The sequence below is a fragment of the Vanacampus margaritifer genome, chromosome 17 (genome assembly GCF_051991255.1).
Source record: "Vanacampus margaritifer isolate UIUO_Vmar chromosome 17, RoL_Vmar_1.0, whole genome shotgun sequence".
NCBI lineage: Eukaryota > Metazoa > Chordata > Actinopteri > Syngnathiformes > Syngnathidae > Vanacampus > Vanacampus margaritifer.
This window is the reverse complement of record NC_135448.1, coordinates 19,022,723-19,042,161: the sequence shown is the minus strand read 5'-3', so window position 1 is coordinate 19,042,161 and position 19,439 is coordinate 19,022,723. Positions and strand designations below refer to the sequence as shown.

The 19,439-nt window shown below is 43.0% G+C and overlaps 1 protein-coding gene across 5 annotated transcripts in view; it reads right to left on the bottom strand.

Moving 5' to 3' along the window:
• Positions 1–914: 914 nt before the first annotated feature.
• Positions 915–19,439, bottom strand: part of clasp2 (cytoplasmic linker associated protein 2) — a 39,467-nt gene continuing 20,942 nt past the window's right edge. Inside the window, exons 17-45 of one of the 5 annotated variants that reach the window (XM_077548817.1) lie at positions 19,277–19,317; positions 18,920–19,087; positions 17,796–17,819; positions 17,555–17,572; positions 16,293–16,394; positions 16,143–16,169; positions 14,883–14,909; positions 13,803–13,976; positions 13,403–13,447; positions 12,082–12,189; positions 11,796–11,858; positions 10,918–11,024; positions 10,814–10,837; positions 10,125–10,280; positions 9,943–10,034; positions 9,798–9,861; positions 8,651–8,710; positions 8,449–8,451; positions 7,159–7,322; positions 7,005–7,083; positions 5,469–5,612; positions 5,243–5,386; positions 5,059–5,165; positions 3,904–4,232; positions 3,633–3,826; positions 2,812–2,940; positions 2,368–2,574; positions 2,173–2,289; positions 915–1,656 (exon numbers count right to left, since the gene is read on the bottom strand). In XM_077548817.1, the coding sequence (XP_077404943.1) occupies positions 1,579–1,656; positions 2,173–2,289; positions 2,368–2,574; positions 2,812–2,940; positions 3,633–3,826; positions 3,904–4,232; positions 5,059–5,165; positions 5,243–5,386; positions 5,469–5,612; positions 7,005–7,083; positions 7,159–7,322; positions 8,449–8,451; positions 8,651–8,710; positions 9,798–9,861; positions 9,943–10,034; positions 10,125–10,280; positions 10,814–10,837; positions 10,918–11,024; positions 11,796–11,858; positions 12,082–12,189; positions 13,403–13,447; positions 13,803–13,976; positions 14,883–14,909; positions 16,143–16,169; positions 16,293–16,394; positions 17,555–17,572; positions 17,796–17,819; positions 18,920–19,087; positions 19,277–19,317 (2,995 nt within the window). In that variant the 3' untranslated portion in view covers positions 915–1,578. The remainder of the gene's footprint in view (positions 1,657–2,172; positions 2,290–2,367; positions 2,575–2,811; positions 2,941–3,632; positions 3,827–3,903; positions 4,233–5,058; positions 5,166–5,242; positions 5,387–5,468; positions 5,613–7,004; positions 7,084–7,158; positions 7,323–8,448; positions 8,452–8,650; positions 8,711–9,797; positions 9,862–9,942; positions 10,035–10,124; positions 10,281–10,813; positions 10,838–10,917; positions 11,025–11,795; positions 11,859–12,081; positions 12,190–13,402; positions 13,448–13,802; positions 13,977–14,882; positions 14,910–16,142; positions 16,170–16,292; positions 16,395–17,554; positions 17,573–17,795; positions 17,820–18,919; positions 19,088–19,276; positions 19,318–19,439) is intronic. The other 4 variants (XM_077548818.1, XM_077548820.1, XM_077548819.1 and 1 more) reach the window with 4 other exon arrangements.

Genomic DNA, 19,439 nt, shown 5'->3' with positions numbered 1-19,439 from the left:
TCCGTGCTATTTTAGCTCAGAGGGGCAGGGACACCCGATTCGTTGCATAATAATAAGAAAAATAACACACCCGAGCAAGCAACTCGACTGTCTCCACCGGGTCATGTTGTTAGAATTTAATTTAACACATTACAAAATGTATATTTTTGACTTCAACACTCTTACCTAACGCTCAGATTATTACAACTCCCCCCAAAAATCTCCATACCTTATTAAAAAATAATAATTTGACCACTCTAAAGTTTTAACAATCTTGGAAAAGAATATGAGAAAATGTTTGATTTAATTTATTTTGATGGCCATACATTTTATTTAAAAGGAAAGAAAAAAAGTTCTGTTGGTTCATGGGCAAATGTCCCCATAAGGCAGGTAATAGGAATGCGTTAGGTCCAGAAAAGAAAAAAAGAAAAAAAATGCATGAGGTCACACAGAGCGTCATCCGTACAAGTGTTTTTTGTGTCGAGATTTGAAAACAACGAAGGAAAAGATTATCATCAGAGCCTGTGTTCACCCAAAAGAGACAGTAGAGCAGGCTTGGAGAATAGCGAGTGGGCATACCTGGCAAGCCGAGTTACTTGTTTACAGCTGCCGAACTGCATCAAGATAGCAAAGTGGGTAAAAGTTGGCAGGATGTTTGATATTCACTTTGGGACCGTCCACAAATGACATACTCCATACAAGATGTGGGACAAATCACCATTTTTTCAATCTGGCTGCTGTAGTAGCTGCAAATGGTAAGACCGTTGCATACTACACATTCAACTTAGCTAATATCGCTCCTTATGGAAAAACGGGATGCTGTAATTGTCAGAAATATTTTCTTATTCTGATTGCTGTATTAGTTGGCAATGGTCAAAATCAATCAATCAACCCATGAAGACTGTGAGTAAGCAAAGAACCCTAAAACGATGATGATCTGTACAAGTTCTTTATTGTATTGTAAGCACGGCTTTGGAAATACACAGGACAAGAGGGGGGGGGGGGGTACGCAAGGTAAGACAATAGTCTGACAAACTAGGTTACATGACGGCAAAAAAAAGGACAAGCCAAAGTGACGTGTTTGATTCTGTAAAAGAATAAAAATAATCTACAAGTGTAAAGAGAGCAAGGCTGGGACGGGGGGTTGGGGGTGGGGGGGCAAAAGTGAAAAATAAAAAATGTGCACACCCCCATGGAGGACTATTTGGGATATTCCTTTTTTGTTTAATTAAGATACGTATCCACTATGTTGTCATTCTGAAAGGGGCGGACATTTTGTTCACATTCGTTAAAAAAACAAAACAAAACAAAAAAACTGCCGGACATTTTAGGACTCGGATAAAAGAAACCCCCCCAAAAATAAAACAGCGAGTCATGCATAGCCAAGCACGTCTGCTTGTGTACCGCTTATGACTTTTATTATCTTTTGAGCAGGTCAGCAGCACCTTTTGGACTCAATTATTATCATCATAACATAAAACTGAACGCCAAGAGATCCTTTGAGCCAATGAGAAGGCAGGAAAAGGACGGACATTTTCTTCATCATCCTTAAGTGAAGGGCGGTTTCCCCATGGACGCCGCACGAGGGCGCCACTTCCCCTATAGGCCATCTGATGGCAGCTCGCTGCCGCCGGAGCCCGACTGGGCACGCTTGATGTACAGGTTCAGCAGCTTCAACTGAAAGCACAACAACAACAACAAAATTGTCAACAAAAGGACTTTGATTTGGAGCGTCTGACGGCTCATCGTCATTGGAACAGTTTTTATTTTTGCAAGGTTTCCGCTTTCTTTTTTTGTGGCTTGTTAGGACTGTCATACCAACTCAGCTTTTTGTGAAGAAAAACGTTTACATTTGGTGCCATTACTGCTTTTATTTTGATAGGTTTCTAGTTTTATGATGCCAGGTTGCTACTTCCTATTCCCATTCAGTCCAATGATTAGCACTGTAACGCTTTTACTTTAATAGGTTTCTGCTTGTACTTTGCTACTTTCTATTCTCATAGGATTCTGTGACCACCTTTTTGTAAACAAGGGACCTTAATTTATATCTGTACTGTAACGACGACGTACTCCATTTTTAGCAATGGTCCTGCTTTTATTTTGAAAGGACTTTGACTTGGATCACTGACGGGTGTAATCCCCCCATTTGGCGAATTGTTACCGGTGGATTTCTACTTCCTGTTCCTGCCTGACCTTGCTGCTGGAGAGCTGACTGAGGTGCGGCTTCAGGTCCTCGCCGATGACGGCGTAGAGGGCCACCAAACAGAAGACGCAGGCTTTCCTCACGCTGCTTTCAGAGTTGTCGTAACCCTGTTGACCAGAATCCGCATTAGTTGGCATTTGCTTTTGCTTTTGAAAAAAAAATATTCTGCCCCATGCCGCCGTCACCTGCACGAGTCCCGGCACGATTTCGGGCAGCAGTCCGCCGAGGCCGTCGCGTGGGATCCTCTCCACCACCTTGGTCTGCATCTTGATGGCGGCCAGGTTGACGGGGTAGTCGGCCGACTGGATGATGGGGCACAGGACCTTGATGCACTGCTCTGGGCTGATGGACAGCGCCAGCATGGCCGCCGTCTCCTCGGCCGCCCGTACCACCTGCGACCACACAATTGCAATTGGAGAGTTTCCCTGCTAGATCGTGGTTTGTCGTTAGTGCCCCTTATTCCCGATCTTAAAGCAATTCTTGAAAGCTTTTGACAGTATTGCAGGCGGTTCCGAATTTCGAATTGTGTGCCTTTCAGCGCAGTACCACGTTGTGACCAACGTGCTGAGCAGCGCTGAGCTGGGACATTTAGCGCTCTAAATGAGGTCCTCTGTATGCGATTTGTTTACCTCCTTGTGAGGGTCCTTGTGCGCCTCCAGGGCCTTCATGATGGTGAGCTCAGCGTAGTTCTTGAACCTCCACGGCTGCTTGCTCAGAATCTCCCGCAGGACCCGCAGAGCCAGCGTGCGGATCACGTGCTGGAGGGGGAAAACAGGCAAACAAATCACTAACAATAAATCAGAAGAACATTTACTTTCATTGATTGAATTATCAAAATGAACTATTAAACATATTACACCACTGGAAATCATGAATATATGTATTTTAATATATCAAATTATTGCGATGGATTAATTGCATCATGAATAAATCATATTCAACTGTATTTTAATTTAATTATGGAAATAAAATATTTAGATGAAATGTTTTAGACGGTTAGAAATTAACATATTAAATTTAATCATGTATTTAAGATAAATAAATATTTATAAAATTATGTAAACTAAATCCACAATAATTTAATGGAGGCACATTATCTACCAATATATCAAATCAAAATTACATTAAAAGTTAGCATATTACAGTAAATTAAATGTTAATTAAAAAAATAAAATTTGTGATTTTTGAAAAAAAAATTTTTTAAATAAATAAATACTTGATATTAGGATTTAACTATATATGTATTTTTTTAAATTACAAATTCAAGCTTTTTAAAATAAATACATTTAGTGATATTTTTTATACACACAAATTTGTCATATTTTTGGATTTAAGACAGGACCACTCAAATTTTGGAATTTTTCAGGATCTGCACTGCCAGAAGTTCCAGAGCATTACAGAACCAAATCCAACCTCCGTAAAAGCCTTTCCGAGTCGGTTCGGGGCGTACCTCCCTGTCGCCCATGGTCTCCAGCAGCAGCAGCAGGATGGTCTTGAAGTGCTCGTCCCACACCTGCAGCGTGTTGTCGTGGATGAGCTTGAGCAGCTCGCTGAGCGCCGCCTTGCGTTCCTCCACCCGCTCGTTGTGATTGGACAGCTCCTTCAGCAGCTCGCCCATCAGCTCCGACTGGTCCCGGCTGCTGTCTGCAGGCACGCAAAAAACGGAGATGTGAGCAAAACCGGCAGATCGCAAGTTCCAAATTTGAGGAGATTTTGTTTACCGTCTGTGAGTCGCTCCGGGTCGTCCATGCTGCCATCTTTGCGGCCAGGTTTGTAGGTCGAGTCTGAGTAGAGCTTGCGGGCCCCCCGGGGGCTGGAGGAGAGCAGGGGCGTGTTGAGGAGCGAGGTCTTGTTGTCCAGAGCCGTGCGTCCGCCGTCAGCGGGGTCCGGCGCTCGGCCATCCACGCCGCCGCCGCTGCCGCCCTCCTGGAGCTGGTCATTCATGTCCTCTTGGCTGCGTACGCTGAAGTTCTGAATGGCTTCGGTGACGCCCTTCAGAGAGCTGTAGATGTCCTCCGAGTTCATGTTCTCCGTGTCGTAGTCGAATGCACTGCGAAACGCAAGAAAAGTTAGGCCCGCGTGATTTAGACGCACAAATGTAGACGATATAATCCAATCAAAGTCTGAATGATGAATGAAACCAGCATGTTGCACCTGCTACTTTAGAGAAGCACATTTAATGCATTCCATGTGGGGGAAACTAACCCATTACAATTTGATTTCTTTAAATTGAAAGTATTAAATATTTATCAAATTTTCAAAATGTAATTACATTTTTTTTAGCATATCAAAATCTACCAGTTAATAATTTAATACACTAAATTACATTAATAAATTATAAAATTATATTTATAATAAAATATTTTATTTGATTAAATTACTAAAATTAAAGTAAAATCTAACGCTTGAAATTTAAGCAATAGTTTATTCAATTATAGTTTTCATCATTTGATTAATTAAATAATTATCAAATTTATAACATTTCTACATTAAATACTACAATTACTATTTTTTATTTAGTTTTGTAATATTAAATTAAAAATAATTGACTATACTTGTGATTATATAGATGTAGGATTAATTTATTGAATTACTATGATTCAAGAATTTAGGTGATATATTAATCATCAAGATTACTTTATATACAAATTAATCATTTATAATTTCAGAATAATTGAATACAATAAAAATGCTTCTAATTAAAATATTTTAAATGTATTAAATTATTACAATAAATAAAATTACTGGTATGTATAATATACATCAGATCATTTCAAAGCAGTCAACTATTTTATATAAATATAAATAAAATGGGTTTAAATCAAACATTTGCTTTCTCATCAGATTATTGTGGCGGGGACGTGTGCATGTGCTACCTTGGCGAGGGTGTGTTCTGTGAGGTGTTGGTGGGGGACGTGACTGGGCTGGACCAACTGGCTGGAGAGCGAGGGGTGTGTCGGGTCAGAGGGCTGCCCATCGTCGCCTGCGGGAGGGAACGAGACCAGTGTAAGATTTGGGATGGCGCAACGCGGTCACGACTCGCGCGGCACGTCGCATCACCTGGGCGACGTTGCCCGTGTTCTTCAGGTGGTTCTGGAGCAGCCTGGTGGCTCCGTCCTGGAAGGTTTTGGGCAGCGCTGCCAGCAGCATGGTGAACTCGGGCGTGTTGAGCTGGAAGAGGGCGATGAGCACCGCCTGGGCCGCCTGCGCCGCCGCAAAACATCACGTATGGCAGCAGAGGCGTCGCAAAACATTGCGGGAACGGAGACGCAGAGTCCCCGCGTACCTTTCTGACATCTGAGCTTTTGGGGTCGGTGGTCCAGGTGATGATGCGCGAGACAGCCAGCCGAGTCTCGCTGGAGTTGACAAAGTCGGGAGCTTCCATCTGCAGTGTCAGGGTCTCGATGTAGCGCAGAATGGCCACCTTCACCTGCCGCCACACATCATGATGCAAATATTTAGCTGAAAAGCCCCACTTTATTTATTCATACGTGGCCCTAACACGCAGTCGTATCAAATAGGAGTTGAGTTGGCGCTTTTTTTTTTTGCGTTGCTTTCAGCCAAAATGGCAGCCTTCCTGGCTTGTTGAGATTTTTGTGCGGGTCTACTCGTAATAGACATGCCTGCCAAATATTAGGTTACTAAGTTAGATTAGCTCCGAGGGCTGCATTTTCAAAAAAAGGGTTTTGTGTTTTCTGCCATTTTTTTGTCATTGCCTGTAGGCGGAATGTGGTGGCAAAGTCGCCCATCTGTCTAGTGCACCCTTTTCAAATGAATGACTTTTGGTGTCTCTTGTCTTCCGGCATGACTTTTTTGTGGGTCTGCCAAATTTTCTGTTGCTAAGTGTTGCATGTTGAAAGTGACATCTGGGGCTGAATTTGTCCGCGAGTTCCGCCATCAAACTTCGCTGCCATGCTTCACTCACGCAATGATGAAAATGGAAATATTTCGCAATTTTGTGTCATTTATGATTTAAATTTGGTAGCCATCGAACAAAACATCCTAGGCAAGTTTGTCGTTGAAGGACTGCTGGAAATTGATCCGAAAATGGCCGCTTTGAGCCTAAATGGTAGACTTCCTTTGTCTTTTTCTGGCCTGGCTTCTTGAGACTATTTTTTGTGGGTTGATTGGTGATCGACGTTTCATGAATTTCAATGTTCCCTCATGTCTTTTAGCGCGGCGCATTGTTGCTCCCCCCCGGAGCGCACTGACCTGCCAGGAGCGTCTCCAGGCGGCGGCCTGCTCGTCTAGCGAGCAGGCGTGGCGCCGCGCCCTGGGGGGGAACAATTTTACCCCGGACCCTCCCCTGCCTCGCCCGCAACACGAGCTCCGCACAGGCTTCAGAGAAAGAGAGGAGAAGGCACGGCGTCAAGTCAGCGGAGTGTGAGGAGGGGTCAGGGGTCAGGGGTCAGGGGTGGGGGGCAGTTTGGAAGAAGAGGATTTGGGGACGCCGTCTGTGCTGTGCCGCCAGGTAGAAACTTTCAATGCAGTCAGGCTGAAAGTTACTACAGTGGTGTATTGACTCGTCTCAAATGGTCTTAAATGCCATTAATCCATTAACCCCCCCCCCCAAACCATCAACAAAAATTTAATTAAAAAAAATAGCACACTACCCTACCCTAAGTCGAGTTACCACTGTATCAATAATAAATGCAATGAGAGGGAAACAGAGCAGGAAAGGCTGCGATGGAAGAGGAATGGGCCGATACCAGAAGAAGCGCCTCCTTTTTGAGACTGAGAGCTTGCGACAACTGTTACCGCGGTTACCGCCAAGCTGGCCAACCTTTTGACAAAAACACAACGGGATGTCGCAGTGGATTACCTTGAGGTTGGGGGTCTGCGTTTGGTCCACGGTGAACCTCATGAGGATGGTGAACTGGAGGTCATTGGGGAAGGACTCCCTGCGGGGGATCACACCTTTTTAAAACAAGCGCTTATGTGTATTCTGTTCACATGTGTGTGTTTTCTGCGCTGACCGCGTCACGTCCAGCGCCCTCTGGACCTTGGCTTGCACCGAGCCCAGCAGGTCAGCGCCCATCTTCTTCAGCAGCTGGGTGAGCAACACGAACAGCCAGTCCTGAAGGTCCTCCTTGTGGACCAGGATGAAGTCCACTAAGGTCTCCAGGAACATGCTGAACACCTGACAACGCACAAACAAAAACACCAACAGTTAAGGGCGGCTGCTTTCCCCTCCATCTGTGGTTAGTACGAATTTCACCCGGACATTGACACCAGCGGATTCATTTGTTATTTTAGGTACTTTGCTAACCAAAACAGCAGCACCAACCAAGAAATGAAGTGCAGCGTCATTGCACATGTTGTGAATGCGATCGCGCGTCACATTGCAAGTGTCTTTGAAGACGGATAAAAATGGAAAAAAACATTTATCTCTTTGACTGCCAAAAACGTTAAATAACGTTTAGTAAAATCCTATGGAGGAGTGCCAAAGACATCAAAAGACGTTTTTTTTTCAAAACAGAGGTGAAACTAACCATTTTCTATTGTTGATTACTGAAAAACGGAATAAGGTAGAAACAAACTTTTTTTCCTGATGAAAGATGAGAGTCCAATCTTTCATTTGGTAGTATGTGTGTTTCCATAGTCCAAAAACATAATTTTCTGTGGACCTTGAAAGATCAGTCAAAAATGCTTAAATCGGCTGGCACCCACGGCATCCCTTTTCTGAAAACGTCTGGCAGTCAAAGAGTTATGTTTAAAAGTTAAAAACTTCAGACAGATACGGTCACTCCCTGATGTTCATATTGTTTTTAGTTGTATTTTTTTTGTTTGTTTTTACAGCTCTGATGAAAATTCGGCCGGCTGGATCGCGGTTTCTAACAGGAATTGCCTTTTTGTTTTGTTTTTGTGAAAGCTCTTATGATGAGACATTTTCCACTGGATGCTTCATCTGCAATTTAGCAAAACATGAAAACTAGTTGCAGAACTTCACACGCTGCATAACTCATCCATAGTTGTACTTTTGAAGGTCACTCGATTAGCTTCACGTCGTTCGCAACCACCAAATGGCGCCTTTTAGACTCTCTAGTTGTGCCAATGCCGTGGGTACTCTACCGCAAACACAAATCTGTTCTTTGTGCTCCGAGTGGTCATGAAGTGACTTCAGAAGAGTTTTGTGTTACAATCCATCAGCAAGGCTCCCATCACAACAACGCCGAGTGACATCAGGGCGCAACATCTCTTTCAGGGAGGGAAGGTTGTCGCCGAGCAGTGGGTTAGCTTTTCATCCGAAGAACAAATAGACTTACTCTCTGTGGAGTTCCAGGGATCAGCAACAGCATCATGGAGGAGAAACACAAGAGACGCTCTGGTTAGAATTCAAAAGAGGCAACTTTGTGAAGTCAAACGTCTGGAAAGGTGACGTTTTGCATGGAAGAGATGCAAGAAGGAACCACAGGAAAAAAGAAAAGAAAAAAGGGAATGAGGTGGGAGGGGGATGGGATGCGGTACCTTGAAGGAGGCTGAGCTTATACCGGATTCTGCCGTGCCGTACACTCTGCCGGAGTCTCGCTGAAATTCATTGAAACCATCAAAATGTCAAAAAAAAAAAAAAAATCAAAGGAAAAAAGGGAAGCAGGGCGGGAAGAGGGAACCCATGCGGATTAGACGGGAGCACAGTGAAGCTGGTTATATATATATATAAAAAAAAAAAAAAAGGCAGCCTGACTAGTTCTCTAGAATTCTGAATGAGGAAGAAGCAGCAGCCAACGCGGCCAACGGCGATCCGTCCGTCCAGTCGGGTCACACGCGCACTCGGGTGTGGCATGCCGTTAGAACACTCTGCATGCCCTGTTTGTGTTGTTTATGTGCGCGTCATGCATCATTGGTGATTAAACCTCCTGTTCTGCTGCAGGTCAAATTGACCCAGAGTTTAAAACTGTCAAAAATTAAAAGAATAATTATTATACAATAATTAGCAATACTCACTGGCATATTTTCTTTATCCTCTGTGGAAAACTACTAATATCACTGGAGATGACTGATTCACTTAAAATAGTAGCAAAAGAAGGGGTCGAAATGCATTAATTATGATGACTTTAATTCTTCACTTTGTATTTAACTATGTATGTTATTAAGTGTTTTATGAAATAATATAAAATGTAATTTGCCTCATTGAAACCACATTACAAACGTTTTGGTTGGAAGTCTGGAACGGATTAATGGAATTTCCATTCATTTCAATGACGCAAAATGTTTTGAGTTGAGTTCATGGTGGCAGAACGAATTAAACTGGTATCTCAAGGCAAGGTATTGCGCTTTGGGGTGAAATTTCAGGATGAACCTAAAATCCACTTACAGGTGAGCTTAATTTGACTTTCTTGAACAAGGAGCTGAAGGACATAATTCATAATAGGTGCCATGGAACGTTCCATTTCTGTGACTCGTCCTGCAACCTGCTAATGACACTCTAAGCCGCTTGACGCCTCTTACACCTGCTGTGAATTTTGCCGTTGAATAACAGGAGGGAAGTGCTAGTGAGTCTCCTCATTGTTCGGGAGGCAGAATCCGGTACAGTGAGAAATGGCGGGAAACCAAATGATGGATTTGTGCAACTGTAACAAAGTGCTTGTGACATGCAGCTGCATGCAAACCATACCTTGCTATGCGGGTCGGCGAACATGCGGGTGAAGATCTCACACAGCCTCTTCAACTCTACGCGGCTGCAAATGATAATTGCTCATTTTCAAAACAAACGACAACTCTCCAGGAATGTTGAAGTGGCGGCAGGTCGTTGGGCGCACCTGAGCGTGCGCTGGTTCTTTAGGAGGGCCTGGAGGCCCAGAAGACCCTCCTTCCTTTCGGACCAGTTGGCACTGGCGCAGCGGTTTAGCACCTGGACAGTCCACAAACATTGGACACATCACTCATTGATATTGCCTTCAATTTCAGTGGCGTCCTTCCAGACAGACAGACGGCGCCTAACCTCGGCCACGTCTTCCGTTTGCCTCATGTATGTGGGTATGGCGCCGCCGTTTCTGGAGCTGTAGGATCTCTCCGAGCAGGCGCTGGACGCGTCGCTGTTGGCGTCGTCGTCGGAGTACATGCTGTAGTTCTCATACCGCCGCCGCGCCGGCTTCTTCTGCGGGGCAAGCAAAAGCACAGAGGAAGAAACAGGGCGGGAAATGAAGCCAGAATCTTCGCACGTGTTGTATTTTCCTTGGCAAACTCAAAACACTGAATAATCACTGAAGTATAACTGAGCTATCTAAGCAATAAGAACTGCTTTGTTACGTTGTGAAAAATTGCTTCATGCAAGCGATTGAACATTTTATTTAGTAATTCTGAAGATTTCTCCATGCAATAGTCACAAATGTTGCTTTTGCACTGCCCCCTACTGGATAAGGAGCACACTTGCAGCTACTTTTACTACCTTTCCTCTGAATCAACTGGCCTGATCATGACCTCAGGCTGAAATTAAACATCACTGAGCCACAGTAACCTTTCAATTCCCTGGGAAAAAAAAACAGTCGTTCCAGGTACTTTTAGTGGAAAAACAACAGCAGTGGTCTCCTGGGTAATGAACACACACACACATGCAAACACACAAAACAAGGCAAGACTAGACAAGACTGAAGGTACGAGGCAGGGAAAAAAAAAAAAAAAGAGGCTGACCTTAGATCGCATGTCTCCCAACAGCTGACAGCATTAAACAAGAGGTGGAAGCAGGGTTAGTTTACACGCACACACAAACTCACGCACGGTTACGGTCTTCATACCAGGGCGTCCGCTAGTGCCTCTTCCACGTCCGAGCCGGTGTTGAGGACCCTCATGGCGCTGACCGAGGATGACAAGTGGCTGGATTGACCCATGCCGAAACTCGAGCCTATTTACAAGAAGATGCGACGGATATGAGGAAAAATGGAGGAGCGACTGAGGAAAAAGGGCTGACATGCTTTGGATGAAATAAAATAAAAAAAATACATCTGGGACGGCGACTCATTCATGACAAAACTGTAAGTTCATGTTATGACTTGTTAGATGACATTTCAGGACAAAATATGACTGAAAGAAAATAGGAAAAGGCATCAGTGATAACTGTTGTTTATACAGTTGTGTTCATGATAGCAGTGTTGAGGAGATTACGTTTCTCTTTAAAAACATTTACGCTTTTCTGTCAATCTGCAAATTAACAATAAATTGGCTGCACATCTGTGTGCCTCCAACATGTACAGTCAGAGATGAAATTAATTTTACAAAAATGTTCTGCTTTGTCCACTGAACCTTGAGTTCTATAAAACACGAGCAGCCCACGGGTACCAGAAGTTTTTGTTCGTTTTTTGTTCATATGGTAAAAGCTAGATTTTATAAACAATAAAATCATTTTTAAGCTAAAATTAATAAGAGCTAAGAAAAATACTGCAGCTATCCTGAACACAAATGTTTTTCCATTATGGGGAGGAAACATGCGATTCCACTGGAAGGCTCTGCCATCCTAAATGCAAAAAGAAACATAAAAAAAGAACAAATAATAAAGGCAAGAAGAAGAGAACAGAAAAGCAGTGCAGCAAAGAAAAGACAAAGATGCGAAATCAAAGCCGACTGGTTGGTTGGTTGTTTGCGGCATGAAGAGCATTTACGAGTACTCAGCCTTCACCTGCGGCCCCGAAAGCATCGGGTGTGTGGAGCGCTCCCGTGGAGCGAGAGTAGCTCCGCGTGGCTGCAACCCAGATTCAAACACACATAACACACACAAACATACAATTCACGTTAGCCCCCTGCGCTGCTCCATGCTAATGGTGTGAGCGGAATCCGAAAAGTCCCGGAGGAAAAAAAAAAAAAAAAAAAACGTGCAAGTGATTTGGATTGCTTGGCTGCCAAATTTCCACCTCTTCGGGGTTGGGCGGCGGGCAGTTGGGGGAGGTCCGGCTACTGCTACTCACCGAGGGGCGTGAAGGAGCGTATGGGGCTGGTGTCCCGGCTGCTTTCCCGGCTGGCCTCTCGGCTGCAGCCCTGACTCATACTGGGCCGGGGGATGCGGCTGCCCCGGGCTGAGCCGAGAATGGTTCGAGAGTGGCGCGAAAACGAGGAGAAGGAGGGAAGAAGATTGTGAAAGACAAAGAGAGAGAGAGAGAGAGAGGACAAATGTGAGGAAAAAGGAGGAGGAAAATGTGACATACATAAAGGAGGGAATGTGAGCACGGGTCAACTTCCAGTTAAGATCTTTTTTTTTTTTGTCGGCATTGTTTAGCAGAGTTATGATCATATTTAACATGTCTATGCCTTCAGGTAGCACATCAATCAATAAAAGGCAAGTGGCTTAGAAGAGGGCCTTGTGGATCACCGCTTTTAATTTTAAAGCAACATGCAAAGATCACGGCCATCTGCTAGGGCTGTGCAAACAAAATTTATCAAAATTTAATTACAATTTCAATTATTACACTCCACAATTATAAAATCAGCATAATCGTTAAAAAAAGATTAACAATACTAATTTTTGAGTTATTTATAGTGTTTCAAACTATTTTTTTTTACGTTTAAACATTTTCTTATTTTGTACCCAAAAATTAAATGATCGTCCTACTGCACTGTGCACATGCTGCACTCCAACTTCAAGTTTTTGCCACCATAGATAAATAAATATATATTGTTATAAGTATATATTATTATAAGTTATGTTTGGTCCATAAGGAACTTACAAAATTATAGTGTCTATTTTTTTTTTTGTCTTAATATTTTTAAATGTGTAAACATTTTCTTTTGTACCCCCTAAAATAAATGATCGTCCTACTGCACAGTGCAGCTTGAGTCCAACTTGCATACATAAATCGGCCTGATCAGGAACATTGCCGTTTTTTCAAAATAAAATGGTTTGTTATTGATCTGTGGAAGAGTTCTCCGCGCTCACATTGAACACCATATTCATCCTGCGTAACTGTTTTTGGCCATCGAGGACAAAGGAAGTGAGATGAATCAAAGTGGTGGCGGGAGGGAAGAAAGGAAGGAAGGGCAAGCGTGCTTGATTGCGCCTCAATGGATGTTCCAGCCAATCAGGGTTAATCGCTGGCTTAATCACAGAGATGAAGATGAGTTGACATACAGTGAGAACGCTCATTTGTTAATACGGAGACGTCGGGATCATGCGTTCGTATTGCGGTCGTCATGTTAGAGAGCAAATTTGGACGACAAATAGACTGATGGTAGATCACAAAGCTCAGATATTTGAGCGGGGGTGGTTCGAGGCGGTCCGGGGTACAGCCTTACCTCCTCTGCTGGCGCCGTTGTAGACAGAACTAATGCTGGAGGGAGCTGGAGAAGCGGGAAGTGGGAAAAGAAAGGAGGACAGATGGGGAGGCGGGACGGGATGAAAACATTTGAGATCCCAGAAAGGACGTTTCTTTCTTTTTTTGAATGTGATTTCTGAGTTTAAAAAAAAAAAAATGCTAAAAAGGATTTTAAAAAAAAACAAATTTGGGTTGTCATAATACCAGTTTGTGTGTAAAATAAAAATGTAATAAATTTGCACAAAGCTCAAAAAAGATTTTTCCCGTTGGATTATATGTAGAATTTTCATTGAAAATTTGATTGACACTATTTTGGAAAATCGAGCAAAAAAAATAAAATAAAATAAAATGTGGTGCAAAGAATCCTTTCCGCCACTCACCGACAGACAAGCGTGTGGGTGAAGAGTCTCGGGAACAGCCCTGGCTACGGGGGATGCGGCTACGCCTGCGCCCGTCCCCGGTGGTCCCGGGCAGCACCCGGTGGGCCGACGAGCTCATGGTGCTGAGCGCCGTGGTGGTCAGCACGCGCCCGGGGGAGCCGCTGCGGCTTCCCGCTTCAGGAAGAAAGGGTGTCAAGTTAGGTGAATGACAAGTCAAGTCGGTAGTCGTGATGGAAGCCAACTTTCCATCAGCCTGGAAAACGGACAAATGAGCGGTCGCCAGACACACACAGCTGATATGCTAACCAAACACGGCTAAGCTAAAAACATCAACAAGTGACATTGACGGGTGTTAAGACGATACGACGAGAAAAATGCAAGGTTTTGGTACCATTTGTGTACATTTTTCAAAGAAGCATCCATTTGCGGAAGGAGTTTGTTTATTGAACACAAACAACATGGTGGCAAGCAGGTCCAAATCTGTTTTGGTGCCGTTCTTTAGTTAGCAACAGACTTCAAATGGGCTCAGCAGTGCGAACTCAAGTATCCATTAAGTAATATACATCTGATAATAGTTGGAGTGGGGCATGTTTGAGGGAGGCATGCATTTGTCTTGATTGGATTCCTTAGACTTATTTGCATATGGTGCCTATGCGGATTTCATTTCTATCTTTGCAACAACGTTCAAATGCAGACACGAACTGGTGAGTGAGGCGTCTATTTGAGGGGGATGTTTATTGTCATAAGGGCATTTGTTTTTCTTATTTCCTTAAATATATCTACGCTGCTGTTTTGGTTAGCAAAAAAAGTACAAATCGGCAGCTATGAAAACGGCCTGTTTTCAGCGTGTATTTGAGGGATGCGTTACACCACTATTTGAGAAATACCTTTCACTTTTCTGACCACGTTTTTGCCCCGTGATAGCTGCAGTGGCAGTAACAGAGTGTGGCGAAAACATCAGTTAACCCTACAAGCAACCCCGACATGCATTGGCCTGTGGTGTGAGGAAGAGGAGGAGCCAACCAGTGCGAGGATGTGTACTAATAAATGATGACAATAAGGAGGCGTTAAGACTCTTACCACCGGCGGAGGTAGCAGACAGAGATCCTGAGCCGTGGAGAGGGGAAGGAACAGCAGATTAAACTAAGGTGAACGATGGCAAGGTTGGAACACAGGATGGGAAAAGCTCTGAAAGCGCCGCCATGGAATGGATGAATTTCAGAAGATCAATAAGGAGCCCACAAAATGTCTGGAGCTGGGTGGGGCCGGGGTGTGAGCGGGGCATGTCGGGACATGGAAGCGAAGCCGGTCCACACCATGAGGAAAAGGACCAAATGACAAAATACACTCCTGTACATGCGTGATCAGCGGACAGTTGAGTTCGTCCATTTGTCTGGCCGTCTTACGTCTTGGCTAATGTTGCTGTATTGATGTTGCTTGGGGAGTTTGAAACCCTTTTGTGTTTTCCGCACCGAAGCCCGGTGATGAAACATTGCATGCAAAGAAGCACGCACAAACACACACACACACACGCAAGAACAGAGTGGAACCTCTAAAGTAGAATGCTCCAAAGTACGGGTGAAAAATAAATCTCAAAAGATGAGAAAAACTCTCAAAATCAAGTCTGCATGTTTTTGCAAAGGAGCAGCATCAGCCTGACTACAGCCTTGACTATTTTTACAGGGGTAAACTTTTTACACAACAATTAATGTTAAAACATTTGATGTGATCATTAAAAAAACAATGAACGGTTAAAAAAAAAAAATCCCCCACAAAAACGGTACTTAACTAAATAAATTTTTCTTCATTCTCATTCACCCCAAAAGTGTTTACTCTAAATATTTTTAGAGTTCAGACAGATATTTTATTTTTTTCTGCCAGAAACTTAGTAAAAATGTCTCAAAAATATTTGTAAACTTTTTTTTCCCCTTAAAAAACAAACACAAAATTTCAGTTTGATTTTAAATGATTAAAAATGTATATTTTTTTCATTAAAATTGGGTAATATCTTTGAAATTAAATAGCTTAAATTAAATATAGATTTTTTAAATCCTTAACACTGACATTCACAAAAGGATGAACCTTAACCGCTAATTCTGTACTTCATATTTACAGTGGTTAACAAAATTATTACTATTTGTATTGTTTTCGAATGGGACCTCAGAGGTTCCACTGCATATATAAAAATAAATATATATATATAAAAAAAAAAACACTTTTCTTTGCACAAAAAACACCTGAATGAGCTGAGCGTGTGTGCCACCATTCCCACAGTGGAACACAGTAAGATACACACGCACACATTTTGACATATCTGAAACACACACACGCACAGAATACCTGGTGTACAATCTGATTCGTCGGAACCTGAAGGCACAAAAACATGGCCGCTGCCGTGAAGGTAACAGATACAGAAATCCCACTAAACAAGCACACACATGCGCGCACTCTCTCACGGTATTGAGTTGTGCCTTGAAAGAGGTAACATACGTTGCGACTGCGAGACCATTTTGGTGCGGCTGCGTCCCCTCGAGTCCACTTGGCTGGACGCGCTGCTGGCGGTGGTCAAGGGTTGCTTGGTGCGAACGCGGCCTGCAAGCAGGCAAACGCCTTTGAAACACGCACCACCAAACATGGCTACATTACGGTTAGCATTAGCTTTAGCATGTAACTCCACAAAAAGACGCACTAGAGAGCCAAAGCTTAAGATGGCTAATGTTGGGTAAAGTCACAGCTAAGTACACAAGCCCCTTTCACACCATCTGTAAAAAGGAATGTCAGAAAGGTGGAACAGGTTGTGTGGAGTTCAACACCTGACGTTCATTTCTGTCGCTGTCCTGATGCAGCAATTTTAGAAAAACTCCGTGCGAAAGGGGCTTCAAATAAGCACTAGCTCCGATCACATTGCCTGCAGAGAAAGACATTTTGCTGCCTTTTTCCGTATTGTGGTTTGTTATAAAATGGCACCAACACAGAACAAGCAAACTAAATCTGACTGGAAATTTTACACCTTTTGGGGTGCATCAGAGCCATAATGGCAACACTAGATTTTTTTTTTTGTGGTGTTTTTTGTAGTTTAGTTTTTTTAAACTGTGTTCTGTGTCAATGGCACGTGTAGTTTAACTGGATTATGTGTTAAAGGGCTCAGGTGGATTTTCCTTTATTGTGGTCTGTGTAAAAACTGCAGGTGATGTTTTTTTTTCTGGGTTTTCGATTTTCTCCAATGGCAATGGTGGATAGTTTTTTCTTGGGTTCGGAGTAAATGGCTCAAGAAGTGTTTTTTTTTCTTGAATCTGCGTAATAGGGCACATTTTCTTTCATTGGGTTCTATCTAAAATGTACAGGATATTTTTGGGATTCTAAATAGAAATGCATCAGCAGAGCCAGAAAACATCTAAGGAAGGACATTTTAAGTGAGTGCAATCAGGGCTGCAAAAATCATTCACTAAACATTGTATTAATTGCATTTTTGGATTATTAATAGGGCCCGACCAATTAATTGGCCGCCTATTATAATCGGCCCTTTAAACATCGGCCAATTGGGCAAAATGGCTGGGGGGGAAAAAAAATCGGTTTCGGAATAGGCCTCAAAAAATGCATATCGGTCGGGCCCTAATGATTAAGGTAAAAAAAAAAAAAGCCACCAATTAAGTGTCCCAGCCCTGATTGCACACCATTTGCGCAAGATCCTAAAAAAGCTGCCCATTCTTCTAAACACAAAGCGCCAGTAAACAATGCTTTCCCTAACTTACCATCGTCTGACCTGGCTCCTGAAGACAGACACACAAGGAGTAAATGCGAGCCCAATTAATTCTTTACGTCATAACTTTAGTTGAATTAAAGGACAATCAACAGAAGGATGCTTTAGATCAAGTCTAGGATATGAATTAGGATGCTAGTGTGATTAATCAGACAGCAGGAGGTGCTGTGTGGCCACACAAAAGGAGTTGGGGTGGGTGAAGGGGAGGAGGGAGGAGGAAGAGATGATCTTACCATCCGTTTTATCAGAGGCATCATCTTTACAGGAGCGAGGGTGGAGGAGGAGGAGGAGGATGAAAAGAAACAATCAAGAAGGAAGAATTGAAAGACAAAAGTGAACGCAAGGATCAAAATGAAAAGAATTAAAGCCAAAAGAGGAGAGAAAGGAGAAGTGTGAGTTAGTAACTTGAGAAGATCGTGAAATAGACGTTCAAACATGCAGTGAAACATATCGGCTGTGTTCGGAATCGCTCCCTATCCACTAATATAAGTTGGGGACCCTTCAGAGCGTTCTAATCTGTGGTTAGTGAGTATATCCCACAATTCATCTTGAAAAGTAGTGAAAAATGGCCCCTAGAGTAGCGCTCTCATGATGCATTGCGACGATACAGGGGGAAAAAAACATGGAAATTATGTGACTGGAGCAGCTTCAATAATCGTATTGTGTTTACTTGTTACGTGTTATTTTTATTTTATTTTTTCTCAGACTACTTCGACAACTAAAATACAAATTAAAACATTTCTTAATTTAGCATATTAGCACCCCTACTACAGTAGCAAAAATCTTTTTAATTATTAGAATAATTTAAGATAAAGGGGGAAATGCTTCCTCAATAAATACAATGATTATTAAAAACAAAATATATATATTTTTTTATTATTATTCATCTTAAAAACAGTGGCTGTTCAAAAAATAAAAAATAAAACTGTTAAAAAAAAAACAGCACTTGAAAAAATTGGTATAAATCGTAGAAAATTTAAATATAAAATAGATTGAATATTTTAAAACAGTGGCTCACAAAGACCAATGACATTTTTCCAAACAGTGGTTAGCTTCATTTTAAACTTGACTGACAGTTGAGACGTTAAAATATGAGTCAGTCACTAGTATTAATCACTGGCGAACAGCGATAAAAGTCGACAGTTGTTCTTTAAGAGTTTATTTTGTGGTTTTTAAATCCGTATATCGTGATTGGGGAGGCGCAATGTGTGATTGATTCAAAACACAGCCATAGAGGCATGCAAAGCGCAAGCATCAAGAAATGGAGGGGAAAAAAAACACAAAAAACGGAGAGTCCGCGTGTCATCCCCCGGCTGCTCTCTGATTGGCCGCCTCCTTGACTGAAAGGCGCCCTTACCCAGTGAGGCGTAGGAGCCGGGGGGCAGGCGGCTGGGCCCCTTTGGCGACGGCGGCACGTGCCGGTGTTTGGCCATGGCGGCAGCGTTCACGTCCACGTCACTGCGGGAGCGCTGCAGGGAGGCCGCCGACAACGATGCTGCCCCGCTGCCTTTTGAGCCCACAGGGACTGACGGGGTACCAGTGAGGGGGGGGCGGGGGTGGGGGGGCATGAATGTCATGACAAAAAACACGTGCAGGAATCACAGTACAAAAATAAACAGATGGGATGTAAACAAACGTGATAATGAAAGGGATGATGTGTTTTGTGTGTGTCTTCCGTGTGTGTGTGTGTGTGTTTGTGTGTGTGTGGACTCACCTCGCCCCGGAGCCGCCGACCACTTTGAAGACAACGGCCGACTGTGCAAGCAAGAAAATGTCACTTTTTAGCAATAGTAAACTTCAGTAGATTGTGTTTTTTTCCCCCTCTAGTATAGTACCTTTCCTTAATAATCTTTTCAAGAATATTTTAGTATTTCTCA